The sequence below is a fragment of the Coturnix japonica genome, chromosome 2, assembly GCF_001577835.2.
Source record: "Coturnix japonica isolate 7356 chromosome 2, Coturnix japonica 2.1, whole genome shotgun sequence".
In the NCBI taxonomy this organism is placed as follows: Eukaryota; Metazoa; Chordata; class Aves; order Galliformes; family Phasianidae; genus Coturnix; species Coturnix japonica.
Genome location: NC_029517.1, coordinates 40056444 through 40071659, shown reverse-complemented (window position 1 = coordinate 40071659; position 15216 = coordinate 40056444). Strand labels below are relative to the sequence as shown.

The 15216-nt window shown below is 35.4% G+C and overlaps 1 protein-coding gene across 3 annotated transcripts in view; it reads left to right on the top strand.

Moving 5' to 3' along the window:
* Positions 1 to 15216, top strand: part of ULK4 (unc-51 like kinase 4) — a 191263-nt gene that overhangs the window by 50495 nt on the left and 125552 nt on the right. For all 3 annotated transcript variants that reach the window (XR_001553160.2, XM_015854094.2, XM_015854095.2), the window contains 5 exons: positions 3113 to 3246; positions 6099 to 6220; positions 6497 to 6553; positions 9502 to 9553; positions 9647 to 9741. Coding sequence is in view for 2 of the 3 variants with exons in the window: in XM_015854094.2 (XP_015709580.1) it covers positions 3113 to 3246; positions 6099 to 6220; positions 6497 to 6553; positions 9502 to 9553; positions 9647 to 9741 (460 nt within the window). In the remaining variant the exon portion in view is untranslated. The remainder of the gene's footprint in view (positions 1 to 3112; positions 3247 to 6098; positions 6221 to 6496; positions 6554 to 9501; positions 9554 to 9646; positions 9742 to 15216) is intronic.

The window sequence follows — 15216 nt, the reverse complement described above, 5'->3', positions numbered from 1 at the left end:
GGATAAGAACTTCAATGCAATTTATTGACAATTTATCCTCTTTCTTCCTTTTTTTTTTTTTTTTCCTCTTCTTTCTTTTTTTGTTTTGTTTTGTTTGTTTGTTCATTTTCTTAATGATGCTTTCCACTGAGCAGCCTTTCTGAAGAAAATGTGTTGTGAGTTTGGGCTGTTATTTTATGTTGTGAACTTTGTGCTGCTGTTTTGTTATGCTCCAGGCAGAGCAGATTAGGGACCAAAACTTTATCTAACACACTGGCTAAAACAGTAGGTAAGACATACAGCAGTTTTACTGAACTCATAAACTGCTATTCTTAATTCATTGTGATTTCTTTGCAATTTCTCTTCGGCAAACAGTGTATCTTGACAGGGCAAATGATCCAGACTAAAACATTTATCTTATATCTGGAGTACAAGATGATTACAGTTGGATGAGAGAGGAGAAATGAGCTATTTTATGTGGGAGCTGCTACTTCTGTAGTATCCTGAACTCTGAAAGAATTTTTCTTAAGACCAGCTGAGATAATCAGTATCGTTAATTTTTATTAATAGTAATTCAACACTGTATTGATAATTATTGATAATTATCTCCAGTTCTGTCAGAGAAATTAATACTAATAAATTTAAAATTTCTAGTACAGTATAAAGACCTTGGATAACTATTGAAAATGTTTTATATGGGATGAACTTTGGGTAGGAACTTTTTATTGGGGAGAAACTTTTAATGAGGGTATGTACCAACAGGACAAGGGGACATGGCTTTAAACTGGAAGAAGGCAGATTTAGACTAACTATTAGGAAGTTCACCCTCTTTACAGTGAGGGTGGTCAAATACCAGAACAGGTTGCCCAGAGAGCTTGTGAATGCCCCCTCCCTGGTAGCATTCCAGGCTAAGCTGGATGGGGCTTTGAGCTACCTGGTCTAGAGGGAGGTGTCCCTGCTTATAGCAGTGGGTTGGAAGCAGATGATCTTAAAGATTCCTTCCAACCTGAAACATTCTGTGATTCTACATGCTCAAATCATTTTATAATGATATTTGAGATATGAGTGTATAGTAAAATTCACATAAGTAATACTGGCTTGTCTTTAGCATATGCAGCTAATCGTAACATGATTTTTATTTTTTTATTTTATATGAACTGATTACAAAGATATTAATCTAATATCTAATAGAATCTAATATTATCTAATCAGTATGAGGCAATTTTTCAGTATGCATACATACTCCATGTGTATATTGTATAGTTTGAACATGATAAAACAAAGTCTTAATGATGTGTAACTTCTTTTAATAACACCTGTATATCTATTTCATGTTTTGTTGAGTGCATGACATACGTAGACTGAATAAACTTAGAAAGTGTAGTACTTCCATAGGCCTGATTTTGCCCATTAAATAGAACACTAGGACTATTCAGGCAGTAAAAATAACTGATTTTCTGCAAATGACTGAAGGAAAATAAAGACATGAATGCTTTCCTGACTATATATGTATTTGTACAATTTTCTCAGACAGCATTTATTTGAGCAATACTATCGGGGAAAAATAGTTGTGCCTATTTCTAGAAAATCCTTGTGAAGGGTAAGATAGTTCTGTGATGGGGAGGACAACACAAAGAAAACACGTGGCTTTACAGAAGCAGATTTTGTATAAAATACTTAATTGTTTGGAAAAGCTAGAGTCATTTATACTGCTGTAATTTAAAACATTCTTCCATATATATATGTATATATATATATATATATATATATATAAAATATAAGGCATTTGGAAGGAAAATTTTATTTAAAGCACTGTCATATTATTAAGTGGTTCTCATCTACCACACCAGTGAGAAACCACTGTAATACTGCAATCTCTGGAAGTTGTATTAAAATGTCAGAGATGTCCCCATAGTCCATGGGACGTGCAGCTGAAAGTGGTATTGAGTGGGTCTTGTGATTTCCCTCTGTCTTCATCTTTGTAACAGAGTTCAGGAAGGATAAGGTGAGCTGTAGTATTCCTTAGCAGTCATGCACTGTTTTTAGAGACCTGATCCTTCAAAATGCATTCTTGACTAACTATTACCTAATTGGGTAGATAATCTCTGCAATGGAAATACACACCTGCTAGTGTAAAAATTTATGTTACTGATCCTTCAGTTTTGTTGTATTCACCTGAGGAAGGTTAATTAAGATGAGCATTGATTATGAGTGTGTAAGAAAAATGGTAATATTAAGTAAGTTCTTAAAACCCAGAGCATGGCTTTCAGTCACCAGTGACTGGTGGTTCTGTGCGCCAAACCCCCTGGGAATTTGAGTATGAAACAGAGATGTCAATATTAGGCCCCTAAAGGGAAATCTGGCCCTTCTGTCTATTCAAATGAGTATTTTAAAATATTGCCTGAAGCATTCTGTTATAGGTGTGTTATTAAAGCAATCTCTTGTAAGTTAGCCAATGGCTAATAAATTGGTTACCATAGTTTACTATGAGAAGTGTCATTTTGCAGAACAGCATAATTTTACAGCATTTGTCAGTTAGAATGTAAGCACTGGGTTTTGTCTTTAGAAAACTGGAATCATATTTCCAGAGAAAAGGTATAATGCTAGTTAGACTTCTCTCTCTTTTTTACTCTATTTCTTTATGGCCGTTCTCAGAAATGATAACATTTGAATGGGCTATTTTATGATTAATTTTGTATGATTTTTCTTGACTGAAAGATAGATCAATTGTTACATAGACTTAAATTATTCTGGCTCTTGGAATTCTTAAGTTCTAGAAAAGATTGTCTTTAGTCTCAGCTTGTAGTGTGTGTGTTGGTCACATATTTCAAATTAAAGTCAATTGCTATCCCTAATTAATTCATTTGTTATATTAGCATTGTATCTTCATTTAAATTAGTAAAGCTGCATTCACAGTACCTTTTATTTTTCTGTTTTTCCTTGACACAATCATTAAAATTTTATTTATTTGAAGGGAAAACCCCAAAATTTAAACAAAATGAACATTCAGAGATGTTTTTTTCTCGATCGTAACCACAAGTACTAGAAATGCTACTTGCTGCAGTAGTATTTTACACATACAGTATCATTTTGGTATTATGAGAAGTAACATTTTGCACGTGCTTAAATGTAGGCTTGTGATGTATATTGAAAGAGACAGCAGAAAGACCACAGCAGGAAAAGAGCAGCAAAGCGGCAATGAATACCTGTCAAAATGCCTGGATCTTCTCATCCATCACATTGTACGGGAGCTGCCAGAAATTCTAGGTAAGCTGAGTTGGTTAGCTGAACAAATCTTATCTTTACTCACTCCCTTGAGAAATGCTTATGTATTTCCTTACATATACAGATGGAAAGAATGAATTTTCTGATTGTGTGAGATTTGCATGTTGTCAACTTCATGAAGTTTCTCAGTTTTGTCATGATCAGATATTTTGCATTGGAGTCTGGATTTTAAGGTTCAACTCGGTCAGGAAAAGGGCCCAGTTGTGCAAGAAGTTTCATCGGTGTTCTAAAGATATTCCAGGGAAACCTAAAAGCAAACTTGCTTTATATAGAACAGAGAAAGGAGAGACGTAACAGCGTATCTGTGAGTGTGTGTAAGAAACTTAAACTTCAGGGGATTTTTCTGGAAAATTTCTATGGAAAGGATGAAGGTAAGAAAAGAGGGAAAAGGAAGGAAAGAAGGAGAAAAAAATGAGATCGGTGTGGCTAGTCTGAATCATAGACATTAAAATGCTTATTAAAGCTTCTGGTGGGTGAGATCTCCAACAGAACACAATAAGAAAGGTAAATTGCAAGACAATGAAGGAATACTGAAAATCTTCGAGAAATGGAACTAGAGCAACCCTGAATGTGTATGGCTTGTCATTAAATAGCATGGGGGGAAAAAAAAGCATAGATTTATTTTCCTGTGTGATGATGGGTGATTTATTTTTCATCATCTCTCTGTTATTGCCAGAATATTGAAAATGAAATGGTAAAACTGCAAAGGTCATGTTGCTATTTTAAAATAAAGTGGTTCCTATGACAGTGCAATTTCTTTGCCCTGTTGCAAACAGGTGATTCAAACTAAATACCAGGTTCAAATGTTGAGTATGTTGTAGGATTTGGAAGCCTCAGAACCTGAAGGGTGGTATAAATCAAATATATAGTTACTGCTGTTACTAAAAAACAATGCATCTATTTCTTTAGCAGCAGTTCTTCTGTTTTATTTTTGTTCCTTTTTATTTTTTCTTGTACTGATGTAGAAAATTAACACATTGTTTGACTGTTTGGAAAATTGATATCTCAAGCTTAATTTTGCATTAAAATTGCCTTTTCAGTCTAGATTTGTCTTTTGATTGTTTTTATTAAGTTATCTGTCCATATCTGTCAAAGGCTTTTCCTTTCTATTTTTGAGACCATAATGAAAGATCCTGTTCTGCTTGAGGAGGTAAAAATTACCATCTCTTAAGAAAAATGTCAAGATCTATAAAGTGGAACAGTTAAAAGGAGCTTAACTGTTGATTTAGAATTAATCCTAGCTAGTTTTTAATATGCATTTATTTAAGCTTCTTACCAATACCATCTTCTTCCACCAGAGGTAGCTATAAACCGAATAGATTGACAAATTGTAGAAATTTCCATTAAAGATACATTGAAATAAATTAAATAAAATTACAATCTCGTGAATAATGTTTAAGTTTTTAGTTGCTGTAGGTGTGGGAGCAAATTTATTTTGGTATTTCTGGTATTTAACCTATTTCTGGAAGATAAATGTAAATTGCTTATGTCAAACTAAGAATTAAAATAGCTGTATATCAAAACTGGTGCATCTGGTGAATATACAGACATTAGAACATATAGAATGAAGTGTTCAGTGACTATTGGTAGCCACAGGGATATCTGTTAATTCCAGTTTTGCAATTGATTAAAAAATGCGTTGGTGAAATGCTTCATTTTACATATTTGCACTTCTATGAGCAGTATGTTATAGAATGATTCCAGTCTTTAGGGCTGAGTGTTGTTAGAACCAAATTTAGTTGCTTATGTTGAAAATTGGACTCCAGGGAACCAGAAGAAAAGCATTGTTATTTGTCAGTGTGAGTAAACTCTGTGACTTGCTTTCAAAGTATGGGTCTGGCCTGGCATGACAATTGTTTAAAATATTGAATCGTGTCCTTTATTTGTTTTACATGTATGTGATTTCCCTTTTACAGTTTTGTATAGTTCTCTTGCTAGGGAAGACATATAGAAAGTGTATTTTCGGGACAGGATTTGACTTACTGTATTTTCAGACAAAAAGGATTGGATTTTCTTTCTTTACATATAAGCCTTGACTTTTCTCTCTCTCTCTCTTTTCTTTTCCTATTCTTTATTCCTTGCAGACATAGTCTTGGATTTCTAAAACAGTAACTTCTCATCTGAAGTACAATTTTCACTATTGAATGTAAATATTGTTCCCTTATTCTAATGTCTGTGTTTCGTTATGGGCGAAGTTCCGTCACTGACCTACTGCTAATTCTTTCTATCAGGACATGGAACATTCTGTTGCTTTAGGTAACTTACATCGTTATTAAAATTGTGTGTACGCATTCACAGCTAGCTGAGGGCTTTTTAGGTAGTGGAGGAGGTTGCTTGTTTCTTTCCTTTGGTAGTACTGTTGCTGCAGGAAAAAGATGCATTATGTCACTGACTTAGGTGAAGCTCTTGGTCAACTGGGAGTTGTGAGACTTTTGCCTTTGATTTCAATGGAATTGAATTGTGTTTATAGCATTTCAACAGTGGTTGTAATACTGATGTAATCACCAAAAGCCAGTATAAATCCACAGTGCCAAGAGGAGTAATTTCACCTCTGTTTCTACTCCTACCTCATATTTCTAGCATCAGCAGATTGCCAGAGGTAGCATTTATGTGCCTGTCCCTGGTAGCAGGAGAAGGAGATTGACCTGGCTGAAAACTAAATAGGTAATAAAAACGTTGGATCAGCCTGATTTTATCATCATGCACATGAACACAAAATTCATCAGGAGAGAGAAGATAGGCTTGCAGAGAAATACTTCAGAAGTACTTTATATCTCATTTTCTATTGAGTAAACTAATTACATTAGATCAGTCTGAAATGTTGTTTTCTGTAGGTGACATTCTCAATACCTTAACTAATGTCTCTGGACGCAAACACCCATCAACAGTTCAGGCCAAACAGCTGAAGATGTGCCTTCCCATGATGCCTATAGTGCTTCATCTTGTGACATCCCAGGTAGATTCCTTTTTTCCTAAACTCCTTCAGATTCTAAAAATCTAATTTTTGCTGGTTAGGATCAGCATGGATCAAATAGAACAACTTAATTTTGATTTTATTGATGAGTATTTCAGCTAAATAGCAGTATTAAAAATGTAACCTTGTTTTTGTAGGATAAAAGCAAAAGCGTGTTTTGCCTTCTTTTTCAACATGACTATGAAATACTTTCAACCTTCTGTGGTCATGAGATGTTTGGTTACTCTAACTTTTTAAACTTTTGCTAAATTCAAATAGGTGTTTCGTCCTCGTGTTGTCACAGAGGAATTTCTTTTCAACTATGGGACCTTACTTGTGAGTATAAGCATCCAAGTTAAATGAGGTTTGCAAAGAATGCATATGCATAAAATGTTGGGATTTCAGTGCAAAGAAGTTACGTTAACTTTATACATTGGAGAGACATCTTCATTCTGAATACATTTGTTTAGTTTTGATTTTGAGCAGTCTTCAGAGGTGTGATATTAAGTTAAATTCTGGGTTCTCCATCTGGAACAGAGCAATGTCAGACACAGGTATAAACTGGGGAACAAGATGCTTAGCAGAAAGAGACATGGGGTAATAGTGACAGCAGGTTCAACATAAACTAGCAATGTGCCTTGGCAGCCAAGAGTGCAAACCACATTTTGGGGTGCATTAAACACAGCACAGCCAGCTGGTCAAAAGAGGTGATTCTCCCACTGTATTTAGCATTGATGCAGTCTCATCTTGCATCCTGTGTTCTGAGCTCCACAACATAAGAAAGATGTTAAAGTACTTGAAAAAGTCCAGAGGGGATTGACGGAACCGGAAGGTGTGTACTTTGAGGAGGGAGGGGCTGATGGCACTGGTGTTGCACAGAGAGGCAATCTTAGTGCTCTCTGTGGCTCCACGAGGAGGGGATACAGACGGATGTGTTGGCTTTGCTCCTGAGAACCAGCATCAGGATGTGCCAAAATGGACCAAAGGAGGCTCAGACTGGACATTATAAACATTTGTGTCCCATGGGAGTGGTCAGGTGTTGGAGCAGGCTCCTTGCAGAGGTGGCTGTTGCACCATGCCTGTTAGTGCTCGTGACAGGCTCATTGCTGGACAATGCCCTCCTTAACATGCCTCTAGATTTTGGTTAGCCCTAAAGTAGTCAGGCAGTTGGATACGTTATTATTAGGCTAATTGTGTTACTACAGCACTTCTTGCAGATCAAGGAGAAGAAAATTACTTGACTGACTGTTTCCTGTGTCTTGTCTCCATCAAACTAGGCAACTCAGGAACTTAAAGATACTATTTCAATTTATGCATAAAAATTGTGGGGAAGTAATACAACTGAAAAACATATATGAAGTCAGAGTCTATTTTTTGTGACTGTGCAATTAATTCTGAAAGAGTAACTACCCATTCTACCAGGAAGCAGTCTACTCTGGAATCCTGCTTACCAACATTCCCACTGACGTCCATAAAAGGACATTCAATCTTCAGCTGGTAGTACTAGCTAGTAGTACTGTGCTTTATTTGAGGCCTATGAGTCTTGAGCAAGCTGGTCCTTCAAGTTGTTGTTTTTTTTCTTTTCTAATCTATTCAGAAATCTTACTTGTTACAACGAGAAACAATTAGGAGTGGAAAGATGTGTACTTGGCATTTGGAAGGAAAAAAAAGTATTGATTTTCCTGCAACTGTTGTTCATTGAGAAATATCTTTTTTCTTACTGCTTTGAAGTTATTTCTGTCATCACTGTAATTCTCAGTGCTCCCATGAAAAGAAATTGAGAAGGAGTTGGGACAGTCCTTTCATGTTTTCAGCTGTAAATAGACATGGAAAAGAGTTGCTCTGCCCCAAAGGCACAGCTAATAGTAGAATCCCAGTGGAATGCACAGGGGAGCCTTGCTTGTCATAGAATACCCAAAGTTCCAAAAAAAACCCCACACCCAAATAATATATAAATGCACCTTCTTCTTGGTCTTAATTCTGTAGTAGGATATTAAGCAAATAAGCAAAAGTAGCTAAAACACCAAATGTGCTGATTTTTTTCAGATTGGTCTTGACACTATGGTTGTAAGTGAAGTGGTCTTAAATGAGCAAATAGTATGATTTGCTCTCTTCCAAAACAATTTGATTAGATTATAACTGATACTTTTCCTCAAATGATTAGGAAAAAACCTGCTGCTTTTTAGAAGCAATTGTTTTTATGACTTCTTATGAGGTACTTTTATATTATAAAATACACGGTTAACTTCTATCAGACTTTCTAATCGGTGAAGAATCCTTTAGATGTCTGTTACATAAGGAGGAAAAGTAACCCATATAGGCATTTCTGCTGTTCTAATATGTAACAAAAAAAAAAAAAAAAAAGTTTTAATTGATAGTAAAGTGTGAAATAAGTGCTTCAGAACAATCATTTTCTTAATGCTTTACATCACACAAACATAAAGAGGAATATTTGCACATAGAAAATTGGAAAAGTGTTATCCATTGTATTGTCATGTATCCACATAATGCATTCACTGTATATTAAATACTGTGTAAGTAACTAAAAACATAGGCTAAATTTGGCTGATACTTTTTCTTTCTCTAGCAAGCATCATTAACATGTCTTTTGCATCTCCTGTTAAATAGGCAGCTATGCATAAAAGTAGAAAATAGAGAATGAAATCAAAATTAAAAGGCAAAAGAATAGTAGGTGTACTTGTACAATATTTACTTATCTAAGGTTATTATTACTTCATTGTTCCCGTTCCTCAATGATGAGTTATTTAGGATGTACTTAGTAGAAGGGTTTGCCTTTTTGTATGTACTCATGTGTACAAGTCTATCTGTAGTAGGCATAGCAGCCATAGAGATCAAAAAGATGTACAAATAACAGAAAATTGCATTTTCTAGGAGAATCTTTGGTCTTTTTAGTGAGTTATTTTAGCATAGCCATATCGAAGGTAGTTCAAAGGCTTTTTAGAAAGTATAGTATTCTGTTAACAATAAAGACATTTAATTACTGTCTATTTGGCTGGAAATGCTGTCATTCCTTACATGAGTCAAAGTAATTATCCTTATTGTACTCTATGTTTAACTGTCCAGCAGCATTAAAGACTTGCAAAACTGTAATTGCCAGATTATGAACTTTTTGACTTTTATATCTAAATTATTATGAGAACTGCAGATGCATCAATATTTTGTATTTACTCAGTCCTTCAAAATTCATTTTGCAGTTATTCAGTGATTTTGCCTCTTAATTTTTGTTTTTGCCACATTTTGAAATAAATGCTTTTTTTCTGTAGAATTTTATCAGATCAATAGAATCAGGAGAAACAAATTTGGATGGAGCAATAGGTAAGTTAACCCATGATAATACTTGCACTTTTATAAGTAGGCATTATGTAGATATTGCATTTTTTAAAGAAATGTAATGGTTTTTACTAATAGGTCCAGCTGCATCGGAAGAACTGATTAAGAATACTTTATCAACATTCGAAGCAATAACACTGCATCCTGCCTTGTTGACAGTCCATCACTTGACTGTAAGTCTGGCAACAGATTAAATAGTTGCAGGGTAATTGGCCAAATCCCAGTGATAAAAGAAATAGAAGCTGTTTGAATTATAACTTAAATTGTATTGTGTTTCTATTTGGCAACAAATAAAATTTATAAAGAGATTTATTTTCACAAAATGTAAGGCATTCGGACTTAGTTTACTGTATTTAGAAATTGCAGAGAGAATGAGGAGGATATTTGCTTAAGATTCAGAAACAGCACTTCTTAAAACTATTTTCAAATAAATATCATACCTGATTCTATAAGCACGTATGTTGTTACAGATTAGTTGAATTTTTCCCACTTAGTTTGCCATTATGCTCTCAAGATAGCTTGGAAAGACCAGCTTTGAGGGCTGGCTACTCCACTTCATGAATTCTGTTCCTGCTGAAATCAATGAGAGTAACAGTTTGTAGCAATTACGTGAGTTATTGTTGTGCGTGCTTTCTTATGTCTTTAAGCTTGTTTTCTTACTGAAAATTGTATTGTTATTACCAAATAAATGTACTTCAAGCCTCGCGTAATACTAAGAATATGTTTTGTTCACAATTTTTTAATTAATTCATTAATTAATTTGAGCTTTGAGATAGGTTGGCTAGAATCAGAATCGCGTCGGGAAATAATTGTCAGCAGAATGGGAAGTCTAAGGGCTTGACTTACTGACAAATCCTTCTAACTTATTCCATTTGCTCGTAAGTTCTTGTCAATGGTTGATGGGCTGGTTCAGCCTGGTTCCATGACTGGTGGGGCGGAGGGATTTCACAAAAACAGGGGACCCCAAAATAATGAAGAACAGCAGCGGTGATCTGAGGACACTTAGTTCAAATTGAAATTTGTGTGTCTGTACTGAAATTCAGTTAAGGGCATACTGAATATAGCACTGAAGTCAGGATGAGCTTTGTTTTAGCAAGTTGTGCTAGTTAAGAATGAGTGATCTTAGGGGTTGTGCTAGAGTAGAATGGTTGACCAAAGAAACTTCTGTGGGTTATCAGCATGACTTGTATTGGTGGAAATATGCGCCATTTTTTAAATGGAAATATATCAGCATTTACTAAAACTGCACTACCTTTTGTCAGCCTATTCTATTAGCTCCTATTTAAACTTTATTGGTTTTATTTATTTTATTCCTAGGAGAACAACATCAGGGAGACAGCTCCTTTTTACAACCTGACCTCCCCTACTCCCATGATAACATTCAACACAAAGTTATACTGAAGCTAGGGAATAACTGTCCTGCTCACTTTTGAGTAACTCCTGGCCTAGTGATAGATGAAACAGCCTGTCTGTCCAGTGATGTAGCACCTTCCTGATTCAGAATAAGTCTGAATTGAAATTTATTTATTTTTAAATAACCGTGTCCTTGTCTATGAACAACTTTTTTTCTTCATTTGAGAAAATAAAAGCTGTTACTTTGTTCATTTTTGTAAATCCTCCTGGCTTAAGAGCCCTCCTGACACTGAGCAAATAGCCATTCAGACACAAAATAAAGTGGAAAAAATGCTTTCAATTTGGGATGTTAAATTCAAAATTGTCCGCTGTAATTAATAATCTCTAACCACATCTGCCACTAGTGGTGCAAACTGTAATTAGTTTAATACTATTTACGAAGTCTACTGTGCTAATTATACTTGAATGTACAGCTTACATTACTTTAGAGGAAAGAAATGCTTCATCTTCTGTGATGCATACAGAATATTTTTAGAAATACTGTTACTCAAGGGATGTCTTCTAATTGCTGCTCGCTGAGCATGACTGGAATCTATGAATATAAATGCCAACACCCAGCGGAACTTAGTGCCTTTTAAAAAAAGTTGAAGCAAGACATGTTCAAGGTTCCAGATCAATATTTTAAGTGTAACAGCAGTTAATAGGAGATTCTCTTACCGGAGAGAAACGTGTTTTTTAAGCTGATCTCTGAAGCCTAGATTGCTCATTTAGATAAAGTTGGTTACATGCGGTGTTTTATGAGTGAGGCAGGGGGGAAGCCATCACCTTACTTAAAGGATGTATTTTTTTTCATTCTGTGACAGTTCTTTAAACTTTCCAGTCAAAAATGAAATGCATTTTTCCTTAAATTTAGCAAATTGAATAAGAAGTGAAGCTGTTTTAAGCAAGCAAAACCAGTAAGTTTTCAGTTCAGATCTGGTTTTATTTAGCTGCAAAGTTGTGAAAATTAAGAAGAGTTTAAGAGTAGCATTTCAGGTTCTTTCCCAACAAGAGGAAGAAAAAAAGTAACTGTTTTACGTTTTACTTCATGTTTGCTTTGTCTTTTTATTTGTGTATACCAAAGATTGAGTAATATACCAAATTTATATGGTATTATAAATTTGGTTAATTGAGTAAAGATTGAGTAATTGATTTTTGTGATCAAATTAATGAATATCATCACTCTCAAGAAAGTTTATGAGAACACTCACTTCTGTAGTGACTGATAATTACATATAGGTATGGTAAAGTCAAGGGAAAATGAGGTAAAGTGTCCAGCAGTGGTTTTGTATGTAATTGTGTGCATTTTTGACAAGATGCAGAGACAAACAATGACTCAGTGTGACTCAGCATGTTTTCTACAAAACTCTGTACTCAGATGCTCTGATGGAGGCCTAAACAAATAATCTCTGTAGACTGGAGTGGAACGCAAACAATGATTTTGTAAACCAACACAAGTCCAAGTGTTTCCTCCGTGTTTGTAAAACAGAAAGCTATTTAAAAGTGAACATAGTAAATGTTGTAGATACCTATTTTAAAACTTGAGTAATAGTTCAGACATAATTAACTGGAAGAATTCTATGCCAACTGTATCACTTACATTTTTCTGCCCCCCCCAAAGAAAGACCTATGGTAATGCAGCGCTCTTTGAACAGTGATGAGGTTTGTGACAGCAGCCATCTGGTTTCTGTGGGAGTCCTTCCAATACTCTTAACTAGCTCACAAGAATGCTCTATATACTGCACAGATAATCTCTTACCTGAATCACAAAAGTTATCCTGTAGTTTAGGCAAAAGTTGTCAGCAGTGATTCTCCTCCGGAAGGTTTTAGAACCTATTTTTAAAAACTGAGCCTAAATAAAAGCACCATAAGCCTGATGATTTGCTTGATGAGAAGTCAAGGGAAAAGCAGTGTGACATGGAAATCTGCTGACTGACAATATAAGAGTTATTATTTTCACCAAAGATGACAACACGGGGGATTGAAACTTCAGCGAGTGCTTTTCTCTGCTCGTCTTAGTCTTTTCTTGATTCAGCATCAATGTGTTGTTCTTCATCCACAAGCTGTTCTCATCTAACTACTGACACCTTAATTTTGTCAGTGTAGGGCATAACTGTATGGACATATTATACAGCATTTCATCAATCACTTTCCCTTTTGAAGTAGATTAAAAATGTACACCCCATGTGGCTTTCTGTCCATTAAGCTAATCCACATGACATGAGGCTTTTTCTTGTGTGTGAAACCAGTTCTGTACTAATTGACGTATTGAGTCAATCAGTCAGAGCTGTCTCTTCCCTGAAGTTAAAAAAAGAAAAAGAAAAAAAAAAATTAAAAAAAGGAAAAGATCTCAATAAATATTCTGGATTTCTGAAGACTTTTCAAAATAATAAAATTGCAGAAATGTCATCCTTCTCCCCAATTCATTCTAACATTCATTAGATTGTTTTTATTACATTCTGAGAGATTTCTGGGAATATTAAAAAAAAAACATTGAGAATCATGCTGTGCCCTCCAGCAGGTGCTTAAAGAAGTCTGAAGGCAGCATGATCCTAATCCCATGGTCAATCTCCGCAGCAACTTTGTATGTGGAATTTTAATGAGAATAAATGTCAAGATGATGTTAGTTGTTGTGGGTCTTACATGTGACTGGAACAAAGGTTTGGGACGTTGATAGTCTTTGCTTTGCTGCATTTAACTTGAATTGTGGATTAGGGGATGTTGGCCAGTAGTTGTAAATTAAACCTGCATACTGGAAGGGATAACTGACCTCTAGAAAACTCTGTGAAGATATTGTATTTAATTTATTGCTAGTTTGAGTAGGGTAGCTTCATGGAATGGATAACATAGTTTCTTCTTGTAAATTAATTCCTGGATCTGATTTTCACCTGAGAACAGCATGGTTCAGAACTGGACAGGGCTTTAAACCTGCTTGCCCTTTCAGTCCACCCAAAGTTACACCAAAAGTCAATGTTTTGTCTGTAAACACTGACCTGAAGATCTCTAAAGCTCAGTTGTAAGCAAATGAGAGACTTTTTTTAGGCTGGTAATGTCAACTGTATTGAGGCAACTGGCACTGAGAAGAGGGTTAAGCTTCACATCTAAGCATACCCTAAGTTGCAAGTGATAACAGTTAAGATTGATGGTATGCTTGTTCATTAACACACAGTGATTGTGTGTATACGTTGTGTGAATTCAACCTTGCTGACTACACAACCCTGTTGGATGTGGAATATACTGTCATAGGGTACTTTCCATAAACTGTGCTAACACTGGATCCTTCTGCTGCAGGCCCTTGCAGAGTTATAACTGCTCTTTTCTGGATATCTGTGGGGCTTGGACTTCATTTGGTGAGGCTGAGGAAAAGCTGAGGTGATGTTTCTTTGTTACTAACAAAGTAAGAACATTTGTTTGGTATGCAAGTCATGTGTGTCTAACATAGTTTGAACAGTGAAGACAAAAAGACTGCAATCACAGTTGTCTCTTGCAAACCTTCTTACAGCAGTGGCTGAATACTTAATGAAAACTTACAGTACTTATGAAAACTTAGAATACTTATGAAAATGTGGCTCAACTTTCTTTTCAGAAATAAGGAAATATGGAGACTTTGCAGAAGAATTTCTGTTAAAATTGTACTTTGCTTCCTACAGATCTGTCAGTGATCTGAGGCCAGTTCAGCCTGATTCGCTGACTAAATGGGGTAGGGAAGACACATGGACCCATGCCTCAAGACAGGGGAAAGGTTGCCTGAAAGCAATATAGCTGCAACAAGCTAAGGGAGAAAAGTAATGTACTAAATATGATACTGAAATGCAAGATAGCAATACAGTGCAATTTAATTGTTTTATGCACCAAAGACTCTTAAAATCCACCATTAAACCTTCCCTCTTATCTTCTGACGAAGTAGAGATTACTTTTAAAAATTTAGGTATGTTACAGCACATGCTATTTATAAGCAATAAAGAGAAGGGCATGAGTTGTGAGGTGAGAGAGCTGCCTGATGTTGCTACATTATTTGCAGTAGTGAAAAGTAAAACTGACAGAAGAGTTGCAAAGGATTTCAAAATACTGAGTGGAAAGGTAACATAATGACATGCAATTCAATACTGATAAATGTCAAGCAACGCATATAAGGAATGTTATGCATACATGATGTCAGGATCTAAACTACTTGTAACTATTCTATTTTTTAGCGTAGTTTTTTTTTTTTTTTTTTCTATGAGAACGGTGACTTAATGCTCATCCATAATCGGGAA